Source organism: Monomorium pharaonis, chromosome 3 (assembly GCF_013373865.1).
Source record: "Monomorium pharaonis isolate MP-MQ-018 chromosome 3, ASM1337386v2, whole genome shotgun sequence".
In the NCBI taxonomy this organism is placed as follows: domain Eukaryota; kingdom Metazoa; phylum Arthropoda; class Insecta; order Hymenoptera; family Formicidae; genus Monomorium; species Monomorium pharaonis.
The window spans coordinates 2,282,902-2,300,944 of record NC_050469.1 but is presented as its reverse complement, the minus strand read 5'-3'; the positions used below and the strand labels follow the sequence as shown (position 1 = coordinate 2,300,944).

The 18,043-nt window shown below is 35.3% G+C and overlaps 1 protein-coding gene across 5 annotated transcripts in view; it reads left to right on the top strand.

Moving 5' to 3' along the window:
* Positions 1-18,043, top strand: part of LOC105831644 (FERM, ARHGEF and pleckstrin domain-containing protein 1) — a 55,361-nt gene that overhangs the window by 15,590 nt on the left and 21,728 nt on the right. For 3 of the 5 annotated variants that reach the window (XR_003626347.2, XM_012671901.3, XM_012671904.3), the window contains exon 11: positions 670-888. Coding sequence is in view for 4 of the 5 variants with exons in the window: in XM_012671901.3 (XP_012527355.1) it covers positions 670-888 (219 nt within the window). In the remaining variant the exon portion in view is untranslated. Of the gene's footprint in view, positions 1-669; positions 950-18,043 lie in introns of all 5 variants that reach the window. The other 2 variants (XM_036285073.1, XM_028192759.2) reach the window with 1 other exon arrangement.

Genomic DNA, 18,043 nt, shown 5'->3' with positions numbered 1-18,043 from the left:
TATTGGTTACCAAAGAAAAAAGATAGCATTCTATATTTTAAAAGTATATCTTATGTGTTATTTTATCTAAAATTACTCTTATTTGCAAATGATACGAACGAGAGAATTAAATTGTCAAAGTGTCATATCCTGTCTATATCGTCACAAATTCAATATGACTGCAATGAGAGATCAGGAACCTCAAAATAAAAGTTCTAATTTATCTATATTATTTAACGATTAAAAGATAATATATTATACGATGATAATATATACTGAATATGTGTCAAAATAGTATAATAATGTTATTGATGATAGCAGAATAGCACATATAAAAGTTGACTAATTTATTAACATTAACATTAAAAATTCAAAGAATAAAAATAAGTAAAAATATCATATGCATGCTCATATGCACGCAATAAATCCATTTTTCTCTGCAATAATTTTTTAAATTGACTTTACTGTCTTCAGATTATACAATTTCTATATAAAACTTTTTTTTTAAAGGTCTTGTTTATGAGATACTTGACTGTGATACTTTTTGCTCATCCTATATATCAGAACTAATTAAATATTTATTACTATAATTAATAAGTCAAAGGCGCACGAGACATGCGATTACATATAAAAATTTTATAATATCATATGTGTAGAAAAGGGGAATTTATATTGCGTGATTTTTTTCAGCCCTGGCAACACCAGCTCTGTCTCTGTCATGCGGTTCGATGACACTGGATTCTCCGACGACTGTGACGAGTGTCTCGATGGGAGGGATTCACCGTCGAGAAGACACAGCTACATCGTTTCGGACGCTCACCTCTATCGACGTACATTCTCCAGCCACCCCCAGCCAGGTCCCAGCACAGCGGCAGATGGCTACCAACCAGCAACGGATTTCATCAACAGGTCGTATCAGCCCCTCTAACAGCAGTCCCCCTGAATTCCCACCACCACGACCTCTGCCAAGGTACTCATGGCAACGATCGGCTAGTTGTCGCGAGTTGTACGCTTCTAGTTTCGAGGACTCTGGTAAAGCGCGACCGCGGGACAAGATCACAACGGACCTTCCATTAGATCCATTCCAATTGGCTTCCCAGGGTGAATTAGATAATCCTATAACACGTTACGACGAAAGTAATCGTTCATATAGCGCCGCTAGTTCGAAGTTACCTTCCTTAGATCACGATTCTGTTCCCGAGCGTGTCTACAGCAGTTCCTACCCGGGAACGTCGTCGTTGTCTACCGAATCGGGCCATGAGGAATCAGGTCCCGCTGGAGATCTGTCGCACGACGATCTCTCACATGATTCTTACGAGCTTTTGGAACGCGAGCATGAATTTGAGTATCCGGAATCGTATTCTAGTCCGCACGATGAGCATGAACCAATATCCGATCAGAGTGACGAAGGAATCGAACAAGAGATGTTCCAAATGGATTCTGAAACCGATTCCTTTGTCAAGCACAGATCACTAAAATCTTCAGAGAAACAACAATATAGATCCGCGTTTACTGATCTCAAGAACTCTAAAATTAAATCCATTGATCGCTACTCAGCTGTAACCAAAGTAGACAGTGATTTCGTGATTACTGAATCTAGGATACAACGAACAGGTACTCAAATAGAACGCAAATTTGAAACAAAACATGTCAATTCTGTGGAACAACCGTCTAAGACGAATATTCCGCATCAAGATTCTGCCAGAAAAGATCCCGTGGTGATGCAAGTGCAAAAGCAAAAAGTTTCTGTCCTGAATGAATTAAAGAATTTAAAGCCAAAGCATAAAATAACTCATGTAGACTCAGAGATCTTGCGAGACGAAGGTATTATGCGTCCCAAGTCGCGAATAGACGATGATCTGAGCCCGGTTGAGGGAAGTAGAATGGTAATAGATAATGTGAGGAGTAGGACGACCAGAGCGCGTAGTATCGCTAGCCTTGACGATCATCCGCCGCGATTATATGTTGAAACGGGTAGTCTAGGTCGGCATAAATCTAGAGATAGGAAATCAAGAGACACTGACATTAAGATCGACAAAATTTTATTGAAAGAGCGTAAAAACATTGAAAGGGATGACCGAAAGCGGGATTACTTAAGGGATTGCAGACGAATAGACAAGAATGATTCGCGAGAACGTCATTCATTAGATCGACTTGATTCACACGAACGGAGATCAGATGGTCGTCGCGGTATAGATCGGATCGATATGCGAGAGCTACGTAGAAGCATCGAACGACTTGACATGCGTGAGAGGAATTACGAGAATCTAGACTCGAGGGAAAAGAGTGCCTTTTATTACAGTGATTTCTATGAATCGCGCGGTAAAAGCGTTGATCGTTTAGATTCTCAAGGACTGCATAGCAGTATGGAATATCTAAAAAGTCCCAAAGAGAGGAACAATTATCGGCCTTCAAATACGCGAGAGCGTCGAGAGAGGAGTATCGAACGGATTGATTCTAGGGAAACTAGGAAAAGCAGAGCCGCTTCTATTGACTACGGTCAAAGACATACTTTAGAACGGTTCGATTCCGACAATAGAAGTCCATTTGAGCGGTTGACTCCTAAAGAACAACGAAGAATGAGCATAGAAAGACTCGATTCTCAAAAGTTCGATTTTGATCCGCGAGCGATCGAACGTTTAAAATCCTTAGAGCATTACGAACAAAGAGAAAGAATTTATGAGAGAAAGATTGAGTCGAGGAGTGCCGAACGAAAGAGTCTGGAAAAATTGGATTCGCGTGAACGAAAATATTTTGGACGCTTGGAATCGCGGGAGGGTAGGAGTCTTGAGTGTTTGGACTTTGATAGCATGGAACGTAGGAAAAATATCGAAAGAATGGAGTACAAGGATCAAAAGAAGAGCAGAAGCAAATCCGAAAAAGGCAAATTGGAAGAAAAACCACGGGAACGTGATGACTGGAGGAGTTTGGAAAAAGCGAGAAAGGATGACGAAAGACGAGAGCGCGAACGACAAGCAAAATTATGTATTGAATCACGTACGGAAACCGTTATTGGTGTGCCACATGAAATGGAGAATTTGAAGTCGAAAACTGTGTTTGCCGAATACGAGCCAAAGGTTGTTGGCGGTGTCGTGTTAGGTTTCGAGGAGACCACATTACCCGGACATGTGCCTGTGGAACGTACGAAGAGCGATCCGAATCCAGCGCGGCAAAGATTAGGATCCAATAGCAAGCGTCACGTGCTGATGCACCAAAAATCCATAGACTTAACTCCGGCCGATTCCGGCGACGAGGAACCATTCTCGGACAGTGCGGCAATACAGAAAACCAACGTTGATATTCCGTACATATTGCATAAAAGACATGTTATGAATGGTACGGCGTCTGATGAAAAATCAGAGTCAGATAGTAGCAAAACTTCGAGGAATGTTAAGAGTCTTGCTAAGGATTTACCGAAGTTACCATTAAAAATGGTAACAGATCTACCGTATTTCGATCTGACTAAGCTTTCTTCGCTGGACAAAACCAATAATAAATTATCTCCAGATAAATCGAAAAGCGACACAGTTACTATCACAAGACCGAAATCGATATTAAGTCCCTCGGATAAGCCCAAAAGTATTCTAAGTCCAACATCGAAACTCTCACCTACAGATCCAAAGAGCATTATTTGTAGTTTATCACCTAGCAAGAGAAGTCCCTCAAAAGCGAAGACTCAATCTCCCGAGAAGTTCTTGCAAAAGGGCTCATTAGATAGAAACAAAGCTGAAGTTATCATTGAAGATTACACATACAAGAAATCCTCTAGTTTAGACAGAAAACCTTCAAAATTATCACCAGTGGAACCGAATGTCACTATTATATCGGCCATCGAAAAACGTTCGCCCAAAAAGTCGCCAACTGATCCTAATGTGACTATTGTTTCTGTAATACAAAAGAAGAAATCTTTTGATGGAGCGCCCAGAAGTCCCACTAATATTACGAAAATGACTGATGGTAAAGTAAAAACTGTTCTGAATTTTGCTGATATTGTTGGCATGGAAATGAAGCAAAATCTCGAACGCAAGGCTAAAATTGAGAAAGACAGTTTGAAAGCACCGGACAATAGTTTAGAAAAGCAGGATAGCATTGAGAAGATACCATTACCCGAAATTCCTAGCAGTGGACAGGCTGAAGAGAAAATAAATGATGGCCAAGTTAGAAGCATTGATCAAACAACAATTAGAGAACGGGATCGTTCCCCGAAACGAGTTGTCAACAAATTGTCTGACGATGCTCAAAAGAAAGAGGACATACAATCTGTAAAAGCTGAAGTTCACATATCGACTTTAATTAAATCAGAAAAACCGCCGATTCCAGAAAAACCGAAAACATTAGAGAAGCCAAGTATTCCTGAAAAAACAAAACGTATTTTGGAAAGAATAGAATCGAAATTTTCAGAAGTTAGTAAAAATTCTACTACAAAAATATCGAGGCCAAAGATTATCGATACAGGATTTGATGATTTCGTGGATCCAGTCGCCGATTTGCCTTTGGACGAAGTGCCTGTAAAACCTACTTTAGAATTGGATAGTCTTAAAGTTCCTGAGTTTTTTCCTTTTATGCTAAAGCCGCACGCGGAACCGATAAGATCAAAGTCTTTATCGCTGGCGGAAGAGAAGGCGCCAATTGATACCTTACTCTCACCGGAAGTTGAGAATAAACATTTTGTGCAAGATGTCTCTCCGAAGAGAATGAAGAAGATGAAGTCCGAGTTGAAAAAAGATTTCAAGAAGCAATCGAAATCATTAGAAGGTGACAAACCGCCGCTAAAAAAAGGCGCATCGAAGGAGTCTCGTTCTCCAACAGTGACAAAAATTGACAAGTCCAAATTAAAGCTCGGCGAAATGCCGCAAGAGATCATAATAATAGATTCAACTGATGTTTCCCCAGAAATAAGTATTGTACAGAAAGGCAGATCAAAATCCGTAACCAGATTGTCCGATAAACCGTTTTCAACATCGAAGGAGGAGAAAGAAGAGACAAAAAGTACTCGTGCAAAATCTGCATCCGTCGACGATGAGCTGATTAAAGGCACAGTAAAATCTGAGAAGTCCAGACCGAAGTCGTTAGGAATATCAAAAAGTTTAGGAAGTACGGAGAAAAAAGATCCGATAGAGAAAATCTCGCCAAAAAGAATTAAAACTGCCGCCAAGGCCGACGGTAAACTTGTTGTGGTAAAAGATGCAATATCGAAACAAGACTCAAAAACGATACGTGGAAAAATGACCTTGAAAGGCGAAATGACCAGTGAGAAAGCAGCTGCTGAATTGAAGCAAGATTATAATTCGTGTATTAAATCTAACGTAGTGATTGATCAATCAATAGATACTAAACAAGCTACAGCAACCGTTGACTTCAAAGAAGTAGTCAAAGAGCAAGAAAGTCAATTAGGCAAGGAGTCAGATAAAGAGCCAGGCAAGGAACAAACAAAAGACAATGTAAAAAAAACAGCGCTTGTTCAAGATTTAACCCAATCTCCTTTGGTTCTACGTAAACCAGGACAGACGCCAATACTATTTGCTCGTGCACGTCTTGGTCTTTCCGAAGGTAGCGGGATTGGCACTCTTCAACGTCAAGGCGCGACGCAGTCACCTACTGCTCAGCGGCGTGCAAAATCTTTAGACGCTGCGGTGATCTCTGTGCATAGACTACCGCCAGCAAATGCATTTTCTAGCAAGGATGACACGGTTGATGTATCAGAGAACCTTGAAGAACAAGAGAACATTGCTGAAGAAGCTGCTCAAGGCGCGAGCATGGTATCGAAATTACTTTCAATTTCGATGATAGCCTCTCCAAACCACAAATCCGATAGTACCGATCATACAACAGTACCAGATTCTCTGTCCGTTACTGAGACCTCGGCACAGTATCTAGAATCACCACTGACAGAATGTAACGAGATCGTTCCTTACGCCGATTCGATGTCCTATGAGGGACAAGAGGGCGGTCAAATGCCGTTTGTGAGTTCCATTGACAGAAACGAAACACAAACACCAAGCACCCTTGTAGAAAGCACTAAAATGGAGGAAGCGACCAAATTTATTGATCAAAGTTCCACGGAATCCGATGTTGGAAAGAAAGCTTCTCAAGATAGTTCCGATAACAAGACTGATATGACAAAAAGTGCTCAATTGGGTCGAGATCAATCGGCAATCTCTACAATTTTTATGAAAAGCGCTAGCACAGAAATTGTTTATAGTAAACAGAAACAAATTGAATCATCGAGTGAAGTTTTTGATGGAAAAACAAATGCGAAAAGTGACGAAACTACAAAATTTTCATCTCATTCACATGACTTTCGTGTCAAAGTTGAAGGTTCGATAAGTCCGTCTGAAAGAGATGATGTACCTGACGTAACTATAAGTGCGGTTCGAAATGATGACACATTTTTTTTGCGTTACGATCAAGATGATCTTCCAGATATGGTCAAATCGCCGATACAAATATCTATCGAAGAATGTTCCGATGAGGAAGTAAATCCAGAGGAAGAAGAAATGATTGATATGCAGGTAGAGGAGATTGAGCGGGAAGATGAAAACAAACAATTGGATTCTTTTGATACAAGTGAGGATACGCTTGATGCTCTAGATACACAAGCACAAATGCGAGGTGCAAATAGCGGACTAAGTTCACCAGATTATGGTATCGATAAGATGGACGAAAAGACGTTAGTTGAGGTCGAGTTGACGCCAGAATATCTGGAGATGAAGAAGGGAGATGAAGAAATGGCGGAAGAATTACCAGAAGACGAACCGATCAAAGAAGCTGCAGAAATCGCCGATTCAAATCGTCTTTCCATCGACAGAAAACTCAGATTGAGTACTGAACGCTCGAGAAGCGAAGAAACTAACACTTGGACACCAGACAGAGAAGACCCAGACTCCAGTTCGTGTTCCATTGCCCGACCACTAGGAATCGGTCAAATACAACCCATAATAGATCGCCAGGAGATCGCTATGATTGAAGGTGCTCGAGATAGTGGTTCTTTGGACGATGACAATAGTAACAGCTCGCAACTCCCTCCGAAGCACGAAATGAACGTTACGTGGAAGTCATTTCCACAGGGAAGCTCTGGTAGCTCCAGTCTCGAGGACGGCTCGGTGCCTCAGGACGAAAACAACGCGCAGCAATCGCAGTCTGAAGATAGCAATGGTCAAAATGAAGACAGTTATCAAGAAGACTTAGCAGACTTCCCTGGTACTTTTATCATTGGTCCCGAAATATTAGCTAACTACGGCGCATTTTCGCTTTCACGTACGTTGTCGAGAATATCTGAACGATCGACTACTTCGGAGCAAGACAGAAGCGATTTGGAAGATTCTTTTAAACCCAGTTCCCGATCACCAAGCCTTGATGACGAGTCTTTGATATCAAGCGATCATCAACCATCTCTATCATCGGATCCTCCATCTGGTACAGCACTACCATCCGTTTCCGATGACCGCAGAACGTCTTCCGAACTACCAGACATTCCTATCGATGTGGTTGGCGCACACGAGGATGATTCGAAATCACCGCGGACAAATAGGCGATCACGATTGCAGTTGCAAAGTTCCGAGGACTGGCCATCGCCGCCGAGTTCACCCGTTTTCGAAACTCCAATAGTGAGTCATGTGGAGACATTTTACATGGAAATCAAACCTGAGGAAGCCGTCAAGGTAACTGTTACTGACAGTACGGAAACGCCCGTTCATGCGGAACATGACAGCGATTCCAGCGATGAAAACAGGACACTGCATGACGATTTGCATTCAACTCTTTTAGAGGATGGACAAAGTTCGACATCTGCGACAACAGCTGACGGTACGGTTAAGATTGCGGTAAAACCGAAGTCGAATTCTTACATAACTGGTTCTTCGCATAGCGAGGACACGTCAATGGGCCTGTCCATGTCCGAATGGTCCAGTTCGAATAATACTGTACGCCAGTTTTGTCAGTACTCTGGTACAAAGTCTGATGACAATTCGCTAGCAGAACTCGGCGCCTCAATCTCGGATTGGTCTGGTAGTACGACGGTGATACCGCAGCAATACTATGCCACAACAGCTGTAGACAAAAGTCAGAGCGACACCACGACCTCCGAGAGAAGCGCGACCAGTATGAGACCAAATTCGAAGTGTCAATCCGCTGACACTTCTTCTCTACCATCTCCACCATCTCCGTCTTCATTGCCACTACCTGTATCGCCACCACTGCCTTCTCCACCTGAGACAGCTACTTCTTCATTTTTTAACGAGGACGAAGCCGCCGGTTCCGCTATCGAACAGAACGAAACTTCACAGGAGAAGGTAATTGTTAAGGATAACAATGATCCACGTCAATCTCGAACGAATATTGATGAATTCGATGAGGCGCGGCGATTTATTGAGAGCCAGTTTGATGAACAACATCACATACGTCGATACGATGAACAGCGAGGTGTCTATCCTCAGGAATTCACCGATATTTCGCCACCTCGTATCACTCTTCGAAATGAGTATGACGAAGCCATCGACGATGACTTCCAAATCGTTCCGGACGAGGATACGATTTGTGTAGATGACACGGCGCTGCCAATTCCTGAGGAGGACGAAGAGGATCAGTTGTACGACAATGTGCCCGCAATGAAATATTCCAGTAGTGACAAAGTACGGATGGAGGTTGGCCGCGGAGACAGTTCGGAAGATATGCACGAGAAGTATGCCGATCTCACTCTACAATCGAGAACGGTAGACGACGATTGGTCATCTGAGGAACGAAGGGATGTTCCAGAACAGGAGAAACCGTCAACGAGATCAACAAGCAAAATTGATCGCGGCTTCTCGGAGCCAAGCCCGCACGAAGCGGGCAGGTATCAGGGTACGCGATCTACTGAACGACCTGTGATGGTACCAATTCGAGCGAAGTCGACCCCCTACTATTCTACGACTAGTCTGAGCGGTGAATCGACTACGTCCAGTCCACCTATGCCAATCAGAACGCAGATCAGAACGAAAACAATGCCTTACTCGAGCCGTAGTCCACAGAGCGAGGGCGACACTTCTTCAAGTATGGACAGTCCAGCACACACGCCCGATCGAGCTCAACGAGCCTTCCGTCGGAAACGACAACAGAATGCTAAAAGACGACACCGTGTAGTGGTCGATCTAGAGGTTAAGGATGGCCACATAGTATCCAGTACCGATTCTAGTTTTGACGTAGCAACCATACCACCGCCGTTGTTAACAGAGGGTCAAAATCTGGATGTAGATGATGACGAAGATGATGAAATGTCCGAAACGAAGGACGAACATCGTCGACAACAGCAGCATTGACTTAATATCAATGACCGATGCTAAATAAAAACTGAGGAAGAGAAAAAATCGAGCGCGATTAATCACGCTCATCTGGACTCCAACTAGTAGAGTTTGTAGGAAAGTTCCAAGTCGTGTGGAATTGAATGCACTTCAGAATTGACGAACTCCATGTTCGCGTGTTAGCACTCTCGACTTATGTCTGTCGTACGAATGAAGATTAAATGAGAACGGATTTTACGAATAAATCGACCTGATCTTTTGCAATTTTGATTCAATGATGGTGATTTGCCTGGCGATGTCGCACTAGGTGATAACAATTAAGAATCGAGAATTGATACGGGTATGAACGATGACAAAATCACTAACGATGACGAAGACACGAAAGTAAGATGAAGCAGGGATGACTTTCGTCGTTCGATATTGAAAAGCCCAAGGCTGAATGATCAAAAGCTACGTGAAGAATGTAAAATAATTATCGTTAGGGATACGGTTTATTACAAGTTTTAGAGATCCGGTTTACTTTAATATTACCGCCACGATCAGAATCCCTTTGGTCTTTATTTCCCGTAGAGACGAATATACTTTAGGGAGTAATATTTATGCATAACACACGGAAAGCGGAGAGTATCTTAATTAAATCTCGGTTGGAATGCCAACGCGCGACTTATTGGAGAATTGCAATCTTTTTACGAGCAACACGTTATATTCTAATAATAATAATAATAATAATAATAATAATAATAATCATAATAATAATAATGTTATAAGTCATAGAGAGATCGAAAAAAGCGATTTGTGAAAATAATTGTAACTTAAAGAAAAAATACGTTATCGCGAATTATTTTAAACTTATTTTTAATCAATCCGAATTTTTATTTTGTTTTTTTGTACGAATATCGTAATGTTTTTTTCTTTTTCCTAAGAATAAGAAAATAAACATAGCATTGTTATATAATTACATCCAGTGCTCCCACGGCGCGAAATCGCAACTGTTATCGCATCATGTTATAACATGTTAAAGGGTTAGTCAGTGTTAAATCACAACGTCGCAAAGACGTGATTTTTATACATTTTATTTGGTCGTTAGTTCATCTGGGACAATCAATCGCAAGTGGCGGTTACTCAAGGCGAGCAGAATCCTTGAAAAGAAATGTGAGGAAACAAAACGTAGAATTACGTAAGGTCGAGGTGATTGTTTCCAGTTGGTATTAAATTCTGAACAGCAACAATGACAATGCGATCCTATGATTTCGCCGCGATTTACTTTGTGCATGGGTTAGAAAGGGAGAGAGGAAAAGTTGCTCAACGTAGATACGTAAACATGATGCACCACACTCCCTCGCGCTTTTAATGGCGTCGTGTAGGATAAAGGTCGTGCACTTCCAGTATATCCACGTATAAAATTACTCTCGATGAGCGAGGACATCTGTTACTAAACGTTAATAGACGTTGGTAATGGACCAACTGAGTAATAACCGTTAAGTTCTCTATCTTAAGTAGGAACTTAAGCCTCGTCTAAATATTAAACCGTGAGACTTACGTCCATTTCCATCAACGCAGATTAACTTTGGTCTTGATGTAACTTATTCTTCTTGGTTCTAAAAATTAGAAAAAAAAAGAATGACTTAAATCAAGATATTAAAATTAAACTTACATTTTCTTGATGAAAATGGACATTATTCGCTTATCGATAAATCGAAAATATAGCGAAAACAGGTCAAGACATATTATGCTCATTAAAATTGTTACTAAGGGACTTATTATCGCCTTGTTTGAAGAAAAGAAAAATACTTTGATAGTTTTCGGAATTGATTTTTTGCCTTTTTCCTTGGTTATTTGTTCATTTTAATATTTTTGTTTAAGATTAATACTGTAATTACATATTACACAATCTTGAAAATTCTATTAAAGTACAAACAGTTTGTTTAAAAAATTAATAGAAGGAATAAAAATTAATCAAATACAAGTTTTATATTACTTTGATCTAACATTACAATAAAAATACACATAAAAAATATAATAATAGATTTTTAGCGATAAAAATTTTGAAACTAAATTTTTTATAAAGTTGGAAATTTCTTCTTGATTAGATTATTAGAATGTATATTCACACAGTCCAACACTATTTGCAACATGTTTGAATAATCAATTTTAATGTCTTTTTGCCTACTAAACCCAAATTTATTATCCAAATTTTACTGTTCACAATTTTGAAAAAATGGCGTCAAAGAGATTAAAAAATAATGATTTGAGAATTTTTACAACGTCACAGTACTGGCAGCAAATTATTTTATATATTTTATTAATGCCATGTGAAAGTATTAGCTTTTAGCTTTTAAATGCATTTGCTTATTGAGATAGTACTTTTTTTACTTATAAAATTTTTTTTAATTACTGTATTATAAAAACCCTTAAAATTATTTTTAACCTTTTTACACAATTTTTTTTTTATTGTAACGTGATAGCTTGCATAACAGATACACAATTAATAGATCAAAATAGTGATAAATTTACTATTTTATGTTGCAAAATGGTGTTGAACAGTATAATATACATTTAAATAAAATTTCCAAAAACTTGCTGCAAATTTATTTTTTTCTGTGTATATTTTGGTTAAATTAAAACAAAATAAAAACTTATATTTACTTATATTTCTTTATTCTTCTATTATTATTTTAAACAAATTGTTTGTTAATGGAATTTTTAAGGCTGTATATTTTTATCGCTCATAATTATTCGTTTCTTTAAATTAGTGATTTAGAGAGAAAGAGAGAGATCGGTTTTACGACCGAAAAGGGGGGGGATACCTCTCGGTAAAATTGCAAAATCTATATGAAGAAAAAAATTCAAGAATGAGTCCAATTCGAGCGAAGTAATAAAAGTTTCACTTGGATTTTTTATTGAGTTATATTATGCTTCATTTTTATACCATATTTATCATGTGCACAATTTAATACGATAGCCAGAAATGAACAAATTCAATGCAAATTATGCACGCTCAAGCGCGTATTTACTGATTTACACTATCAAATTTTTTTGTGAGGATATTTGTTAGCTGCTCGATAAATGGGACAAACTTACACAAAATCATGGAAATTATTATGGAAATATAAATCTTTGATTTGTTGTGAATTTACTTTGAATTTTATACAACACTAAATTTAATTTGTACATTTAATAGTTATGACCATACATACTAAAAAATCTAGATGTATTATATTAATTAGAAATCTGATAGATTTTACTACCTATTACGTTTATTCATAAATGAATCAGAATTTTTGTAAGAATTACCATGTTCCTGAATTAATTTTTGTACAGATCTGAAAAACACATTTCTCATTGGCTTCGAATTCAATTTTAGGGATTCATAAGAGAATTTACATAAGAGAAGAAAAATGATTAGAATATCGGTAAAAAGGCTGTGCTTTTTATTTTATTTTGTGTGGTTTTTTAAACGAAAAATAGAACGCTGCCATGTTCGTCTTGACGGCGATGTTGCGTACTGCTATATACTAAAAGTTTTTTCAGATCCAAAGTGTTGTTAACCAAATACTTATTGTTACTATATCTAAATGTTGTATATCTAAAATATTTCACTAAAATAATCAGAAATTCTGTTTACTTTCACAAAAATTTGCTTAATCAAACATATCTTATTAATTCAACTTTGATTGTGTCTTTTTTCGTGCACTCTCTATTTTTAATAAAAATCTTTGTATTACTTTTTATACATTATTACCTTTTATTAATTGGAATTTTATATATATATTTATATGCATATGAAACGTAATATAATATTTCATACATACATACATACACATATACACACACGCACATATATATATATATATATATAAAGTATCCAATTGATATAAAGGTAATATATAAAAAATAATACAAAGATTTTAATTAAAATATAGAGAATATATATATATGTATATATATAGTTAATTTTGATAGAATTGGATTTTTTATTTATGTTTCATAAATGCATATGTAATAAATGAAATATTAAACTGAGTCTTCTGAAGATACAATATTAGTTGTAGTACTTACAAAGTTGTTAAAAAATAAAAATAGATTAAACAGAACACTAGACTTAATTGATATGGAACTTATTAATATAGAAGTTTTTTAATTAGTTTTCTTATTGTACAGCAGGGTTATGCAAATAGCACCTAAAACATTATTTTAATTTTAAAGGCTTCTTAAGACAATTTTAAAAAGTATCTTTGAATATAAATTCGCGGTGAATATAATTAATTGCAGTAATAAAATTCGTCAATAATTTCTTCGGAAATCACACAGCATTCCTGATAACGAGACGATTACGAGGTATTCCTGATAATGATTATTGTGTACAAGTATATTGGAATTTCTCACAATATATATCATTGTTATTGTACATGGGTACATTAAAATTGTTATTTGATAATCGTGTGTTATAACGAAAAACATACACAGCGAGAAATACGTGAGACATAAAGGAATGATCGCTGAATGCCGATAAATGATGGCAGGCCATTACTTTGGTGAACTCTCAGCTCTAACACGTTCCGAGCCTTAAATTAAATTCGGATTAGATTCATTTTTAGAATGTTATTGATATGTCTCAGAGTCGTACCATTGAATTTTCTGATTGTATCCTATACATATTAGCCAAGCCCAGGAATGATAGTTATCCCAGGATTGTCCGAGACCATTGGAATGGCTGTTACTCAAGTAGAATGTGGTTTCGGTAATTCCAGGACGATCTTGATTTGGAGATTAACAATAAATAGCTTCTCAGTAACTAACGTTACATAACGTAACTTAACGTTAAAATTATAATTTTACACTGAATTATGTTATGTACAACATTATTTATACTACATTGAATGTGACATTAATATAGACATTATGTTACTGTTAGTTGGTGTTTATTAGCTTATCTGATCATGTACGAAAAAAGTAAAGATCTTCAGAGAATTTTCTGTAAATATTTCTTTTTGAAAAGCTCGTGATTCAATTTCAAGTTGTGATACAAAAATCGAAGATTTATCTCTATTTATCCGTGCCTACGTAATTCATGATGACACTTTTTTATTTATTTTTTTTAATTTTTTACACACACACACATATCCATAAACGTGAGTAGTAAATTGAAAAGTTTTGAACCGAGTATAGAAACAAATATTTTTTCGGTCAAATTCAGTATTATTTTTCGACGTCTTTTTTTAAGTTGTACACTTTTTCCAGCAATGCTCCAACCTCTTCAACTTTATCAAATAGTAGGCATCTTGCTTTGCAAAATAAGCGTCTACGGATTCGATGAAAATTTTTGTTCTTCGAATGAAATTTTGAGCTTAGGAAACAGAAAAAGTCAATAGAGGGCCAGATCTGGTAGATGCGGTAAATACAATGGGTGGTCAATCAATCCGAACCGCAAGAATTTAATCATCGACATAAAGCATGGACTGCGCAACGCGAATCAAAAGTGAGTCCAACTGTGGAAGAAGGACAGCATGAATTGTCGGTCAATTCTATCTTTTTCTAGTCATGAAAAAAACGAAGATAGAGGCTATTGCTTTCAATATTTTTTTCTGAACCTAGTTTCGCATATAAATAATATAGGGATGGCGCAGTCCATGTTCTAAGTCGATGAATTTAATCAACGGTACGATAATTTTTTTTTTCACTTTTACAAAAACACTGACATGTTTCGACTGACACAAACTACTGTCAAACAATTAAGCGTCTAAAATGGCTGATAAGAGGTATCTTTCAAAGCATGTACAATTATAGTACCAGAAGAGTTTTGATGAGTAACGACTTCTTTATGTTGAAGCTTAAAACTTTTCAGACTGCCTATATATATACATATACATTTTATATATATTTTATATATTTTTTTTACTTTTTAACAGAAATTAGAACAAGATTAGTCATTTCTTATAGCTTTTTAAACACTGAATATGAATTTGTCAATATTAAAATTAAAAAATTTAAAATAATTTTAACTGTTCGTATACATACTGGGGGATTACCACCCATAACTAAAAATTCAGCTTTTTGTACCGCAATAAATGGAAAAAACTCAAAAACTGCAAAAACTTTTTTTAATAGCAAAATACAATACTTTTTTTTGAATATAAAATTTCTTAAATTTTAATACCAAAGTATGTAAATACTTTTTATAAACATTAAAGTTAAACCATGAATTTTTTTTTTAATTTTAGTATAAATATTTTAAAAGATACAACTGTTTGAAAATTGCCATGGGTGGCAACCACTCAATGTGTGCGAAGGTTGGAAAAATAAGTGTATATACAAAGAGTTAACATAGCACAAATTTGAAAACTCAAAAAATATCTGGATTATTGCAAAACTTTTAAATTATGTATAGAGAGTTTTTTATCACTAAATACAAATTCATTGTCAAAATTAATAAATTTAACATTGTAAAAATAGTATAACAAATAAAAATTGAATTAATTAAATTTTGGCAAAAAGATTTTTTTCAATAGACCGTATTTATAAATATGTTTTTAACTGAAAATTTTTAAGAACTAAAAGTCCTAACAATATATTTATAATAATTTTAAATGCAATAAAACTCCAACACGTCACATATTATAGTTATAATATAATTAAAATTGCGAAAATTTATTTTTTTATTTCTACAAATTTTCCAGTATTATGATATACAATTAAAAAATTGGATTCGTAATCTAACATCAAAAAAACTATAACAAATAACTAATCTTGTTTGAAAAAGAATAATTTTTTGTTAAATTGTGTAATTAAACACATTGGCATATTAATAAATACAGTTTTTCAATATAAACGTTAGAACATTAATTTAAAAGTCATATTATTCGTATCGATAATTTAATGGTTGATATGTAAGCCAAAATTCTGAACGCTTTAATAAATTTACTGAAATCATAAGAAGCAGAACTTTTTAAAAATTGTTCAAAATTACGAATGATTAATAAACAATTCATCTCTTCGAATATACTAGTGCAGAGGTCATATTCACCATGTTGGTCTAGTTACATTACTGGCACGATGTTTAGTCAAATAAAACCCTTTTTTGATGCGTGATTAGTATCGTTCTGTCTTCATGTCTGTATCTGTGCAAACTCGAGCGGAGACACATGAATGTTTCTCAAATTACACAAATGAAATACGACGCAAGTTTATCGTTTCATTATGAAAAGGAAACAGTATAACGTTATATTTTTTCATCAATCTAATTTACTTAATCAGAAATTCTTTCTCTCTCCCCTGTCCTCTATCTTTTTCTCTCTTTCTCTTTTTTTCATCGTTTATAACTTCTTCTATTCATTCAAGCCACTCCATCGAATTCACTATGATTCACGATATTTGTACATCTCTGCCATCTCTTGACTCTTTGCATCTCTGCATCGTCAGACTTAGTTCTTTATCATAATATGCGATATCATCGTGTGTTATCGTACATTATAATTAAACAATATTTATAGTCCGATCTTAAATTTAAGATTGTCTTAAACGTTTTTAAGATTTAATTCCATAATTACTATTTTGTTTCATAATTAGCTGGGTGGAATCTAAGAACAGATTTAAGACATTCAAGATCAAACTATTAAATATCGTTCTTAGAAATTCTTTAATCAGAATCTGAACTTAGTCAGCAACTTGTAATTGCTATTTTTTTTGTCAATTTTTTTTTCAATTAGCATTAAAAAAATTTTTTAATATAATAATATCAAATATCATTTTTTAATAATTTTTAAAAAATCACAAAAAAAGATTTTTTTAATAAATTCCATGTAAATAATTTAAATTTCCATTATAATTTTATTACAATAAAATTAATATTAGTTAAATTAAATCTTTCTTTTTTTGTAATATGTAAAGGTCGTCAATACTGGCATAAGGCTCCTAAAGAACTCCTTTACTTCTTGGAAACTAAACTTAATTGCACTATATTACTACTGATAAAATAATTTGCATAGATAATTAAAAAAATGAAAACTCGTAATTCATATATTCATAACTTTCTATATAAAATCTGTTAAAAACAAATCTGATCTAATTTAATCTTTTATATATAATCGCGTTACATGTTCCGTCTTATGAAACAACATAAGATATTTTTGTATAATCGACAAAAAAATTTTACATCGAAGTGAAAAGCTTCTAAAATTTTCATATACAGTAATTTGTAAATATTTTGTACAAAAAACTCATTTTACAGGAAGAAAAGATAGAAATGTAGTCAATTTACTGTGCCAGTTTTGGAATCCAATTTCTCTCAGACGTTTATTTGTGGTTAATTTTGGTGCGAAAAAAATTATTACAAAATATGAAGCAATTATAAAATTATTTATATATTAAAAACTGCTATATCATCTGATAGAAGATATACCTTCTAGTTTATATTTAGTTTTCAAAATTGTATTTTTAACTTTTGTTTAAAAAATACTGTCCAAAAGTGAAGTGTTATATCAATATCTGTGACCTTTCTTTAGTTCTTAATAACGCCTTTGATAAAACTTTTTATTAAGATTTAAAAAGAATAATGTTTAAATATTTAGATATCTATTCAGGAATTCTTTACCATTTTTAATTATCATTAAAATATGTCTATCACTAATATCACTATAAAATATTTATGATACTTATTGAATATTAATAGGCATAGGATTTTTCTTTCTCTCATACGATTTTAGCGATAAATATTGGATTTCCTTTATAAGCAGACTTTGATTAAAGAGTTTTCAATCGCACCTATGCACATCATCTCTGTGACGCAC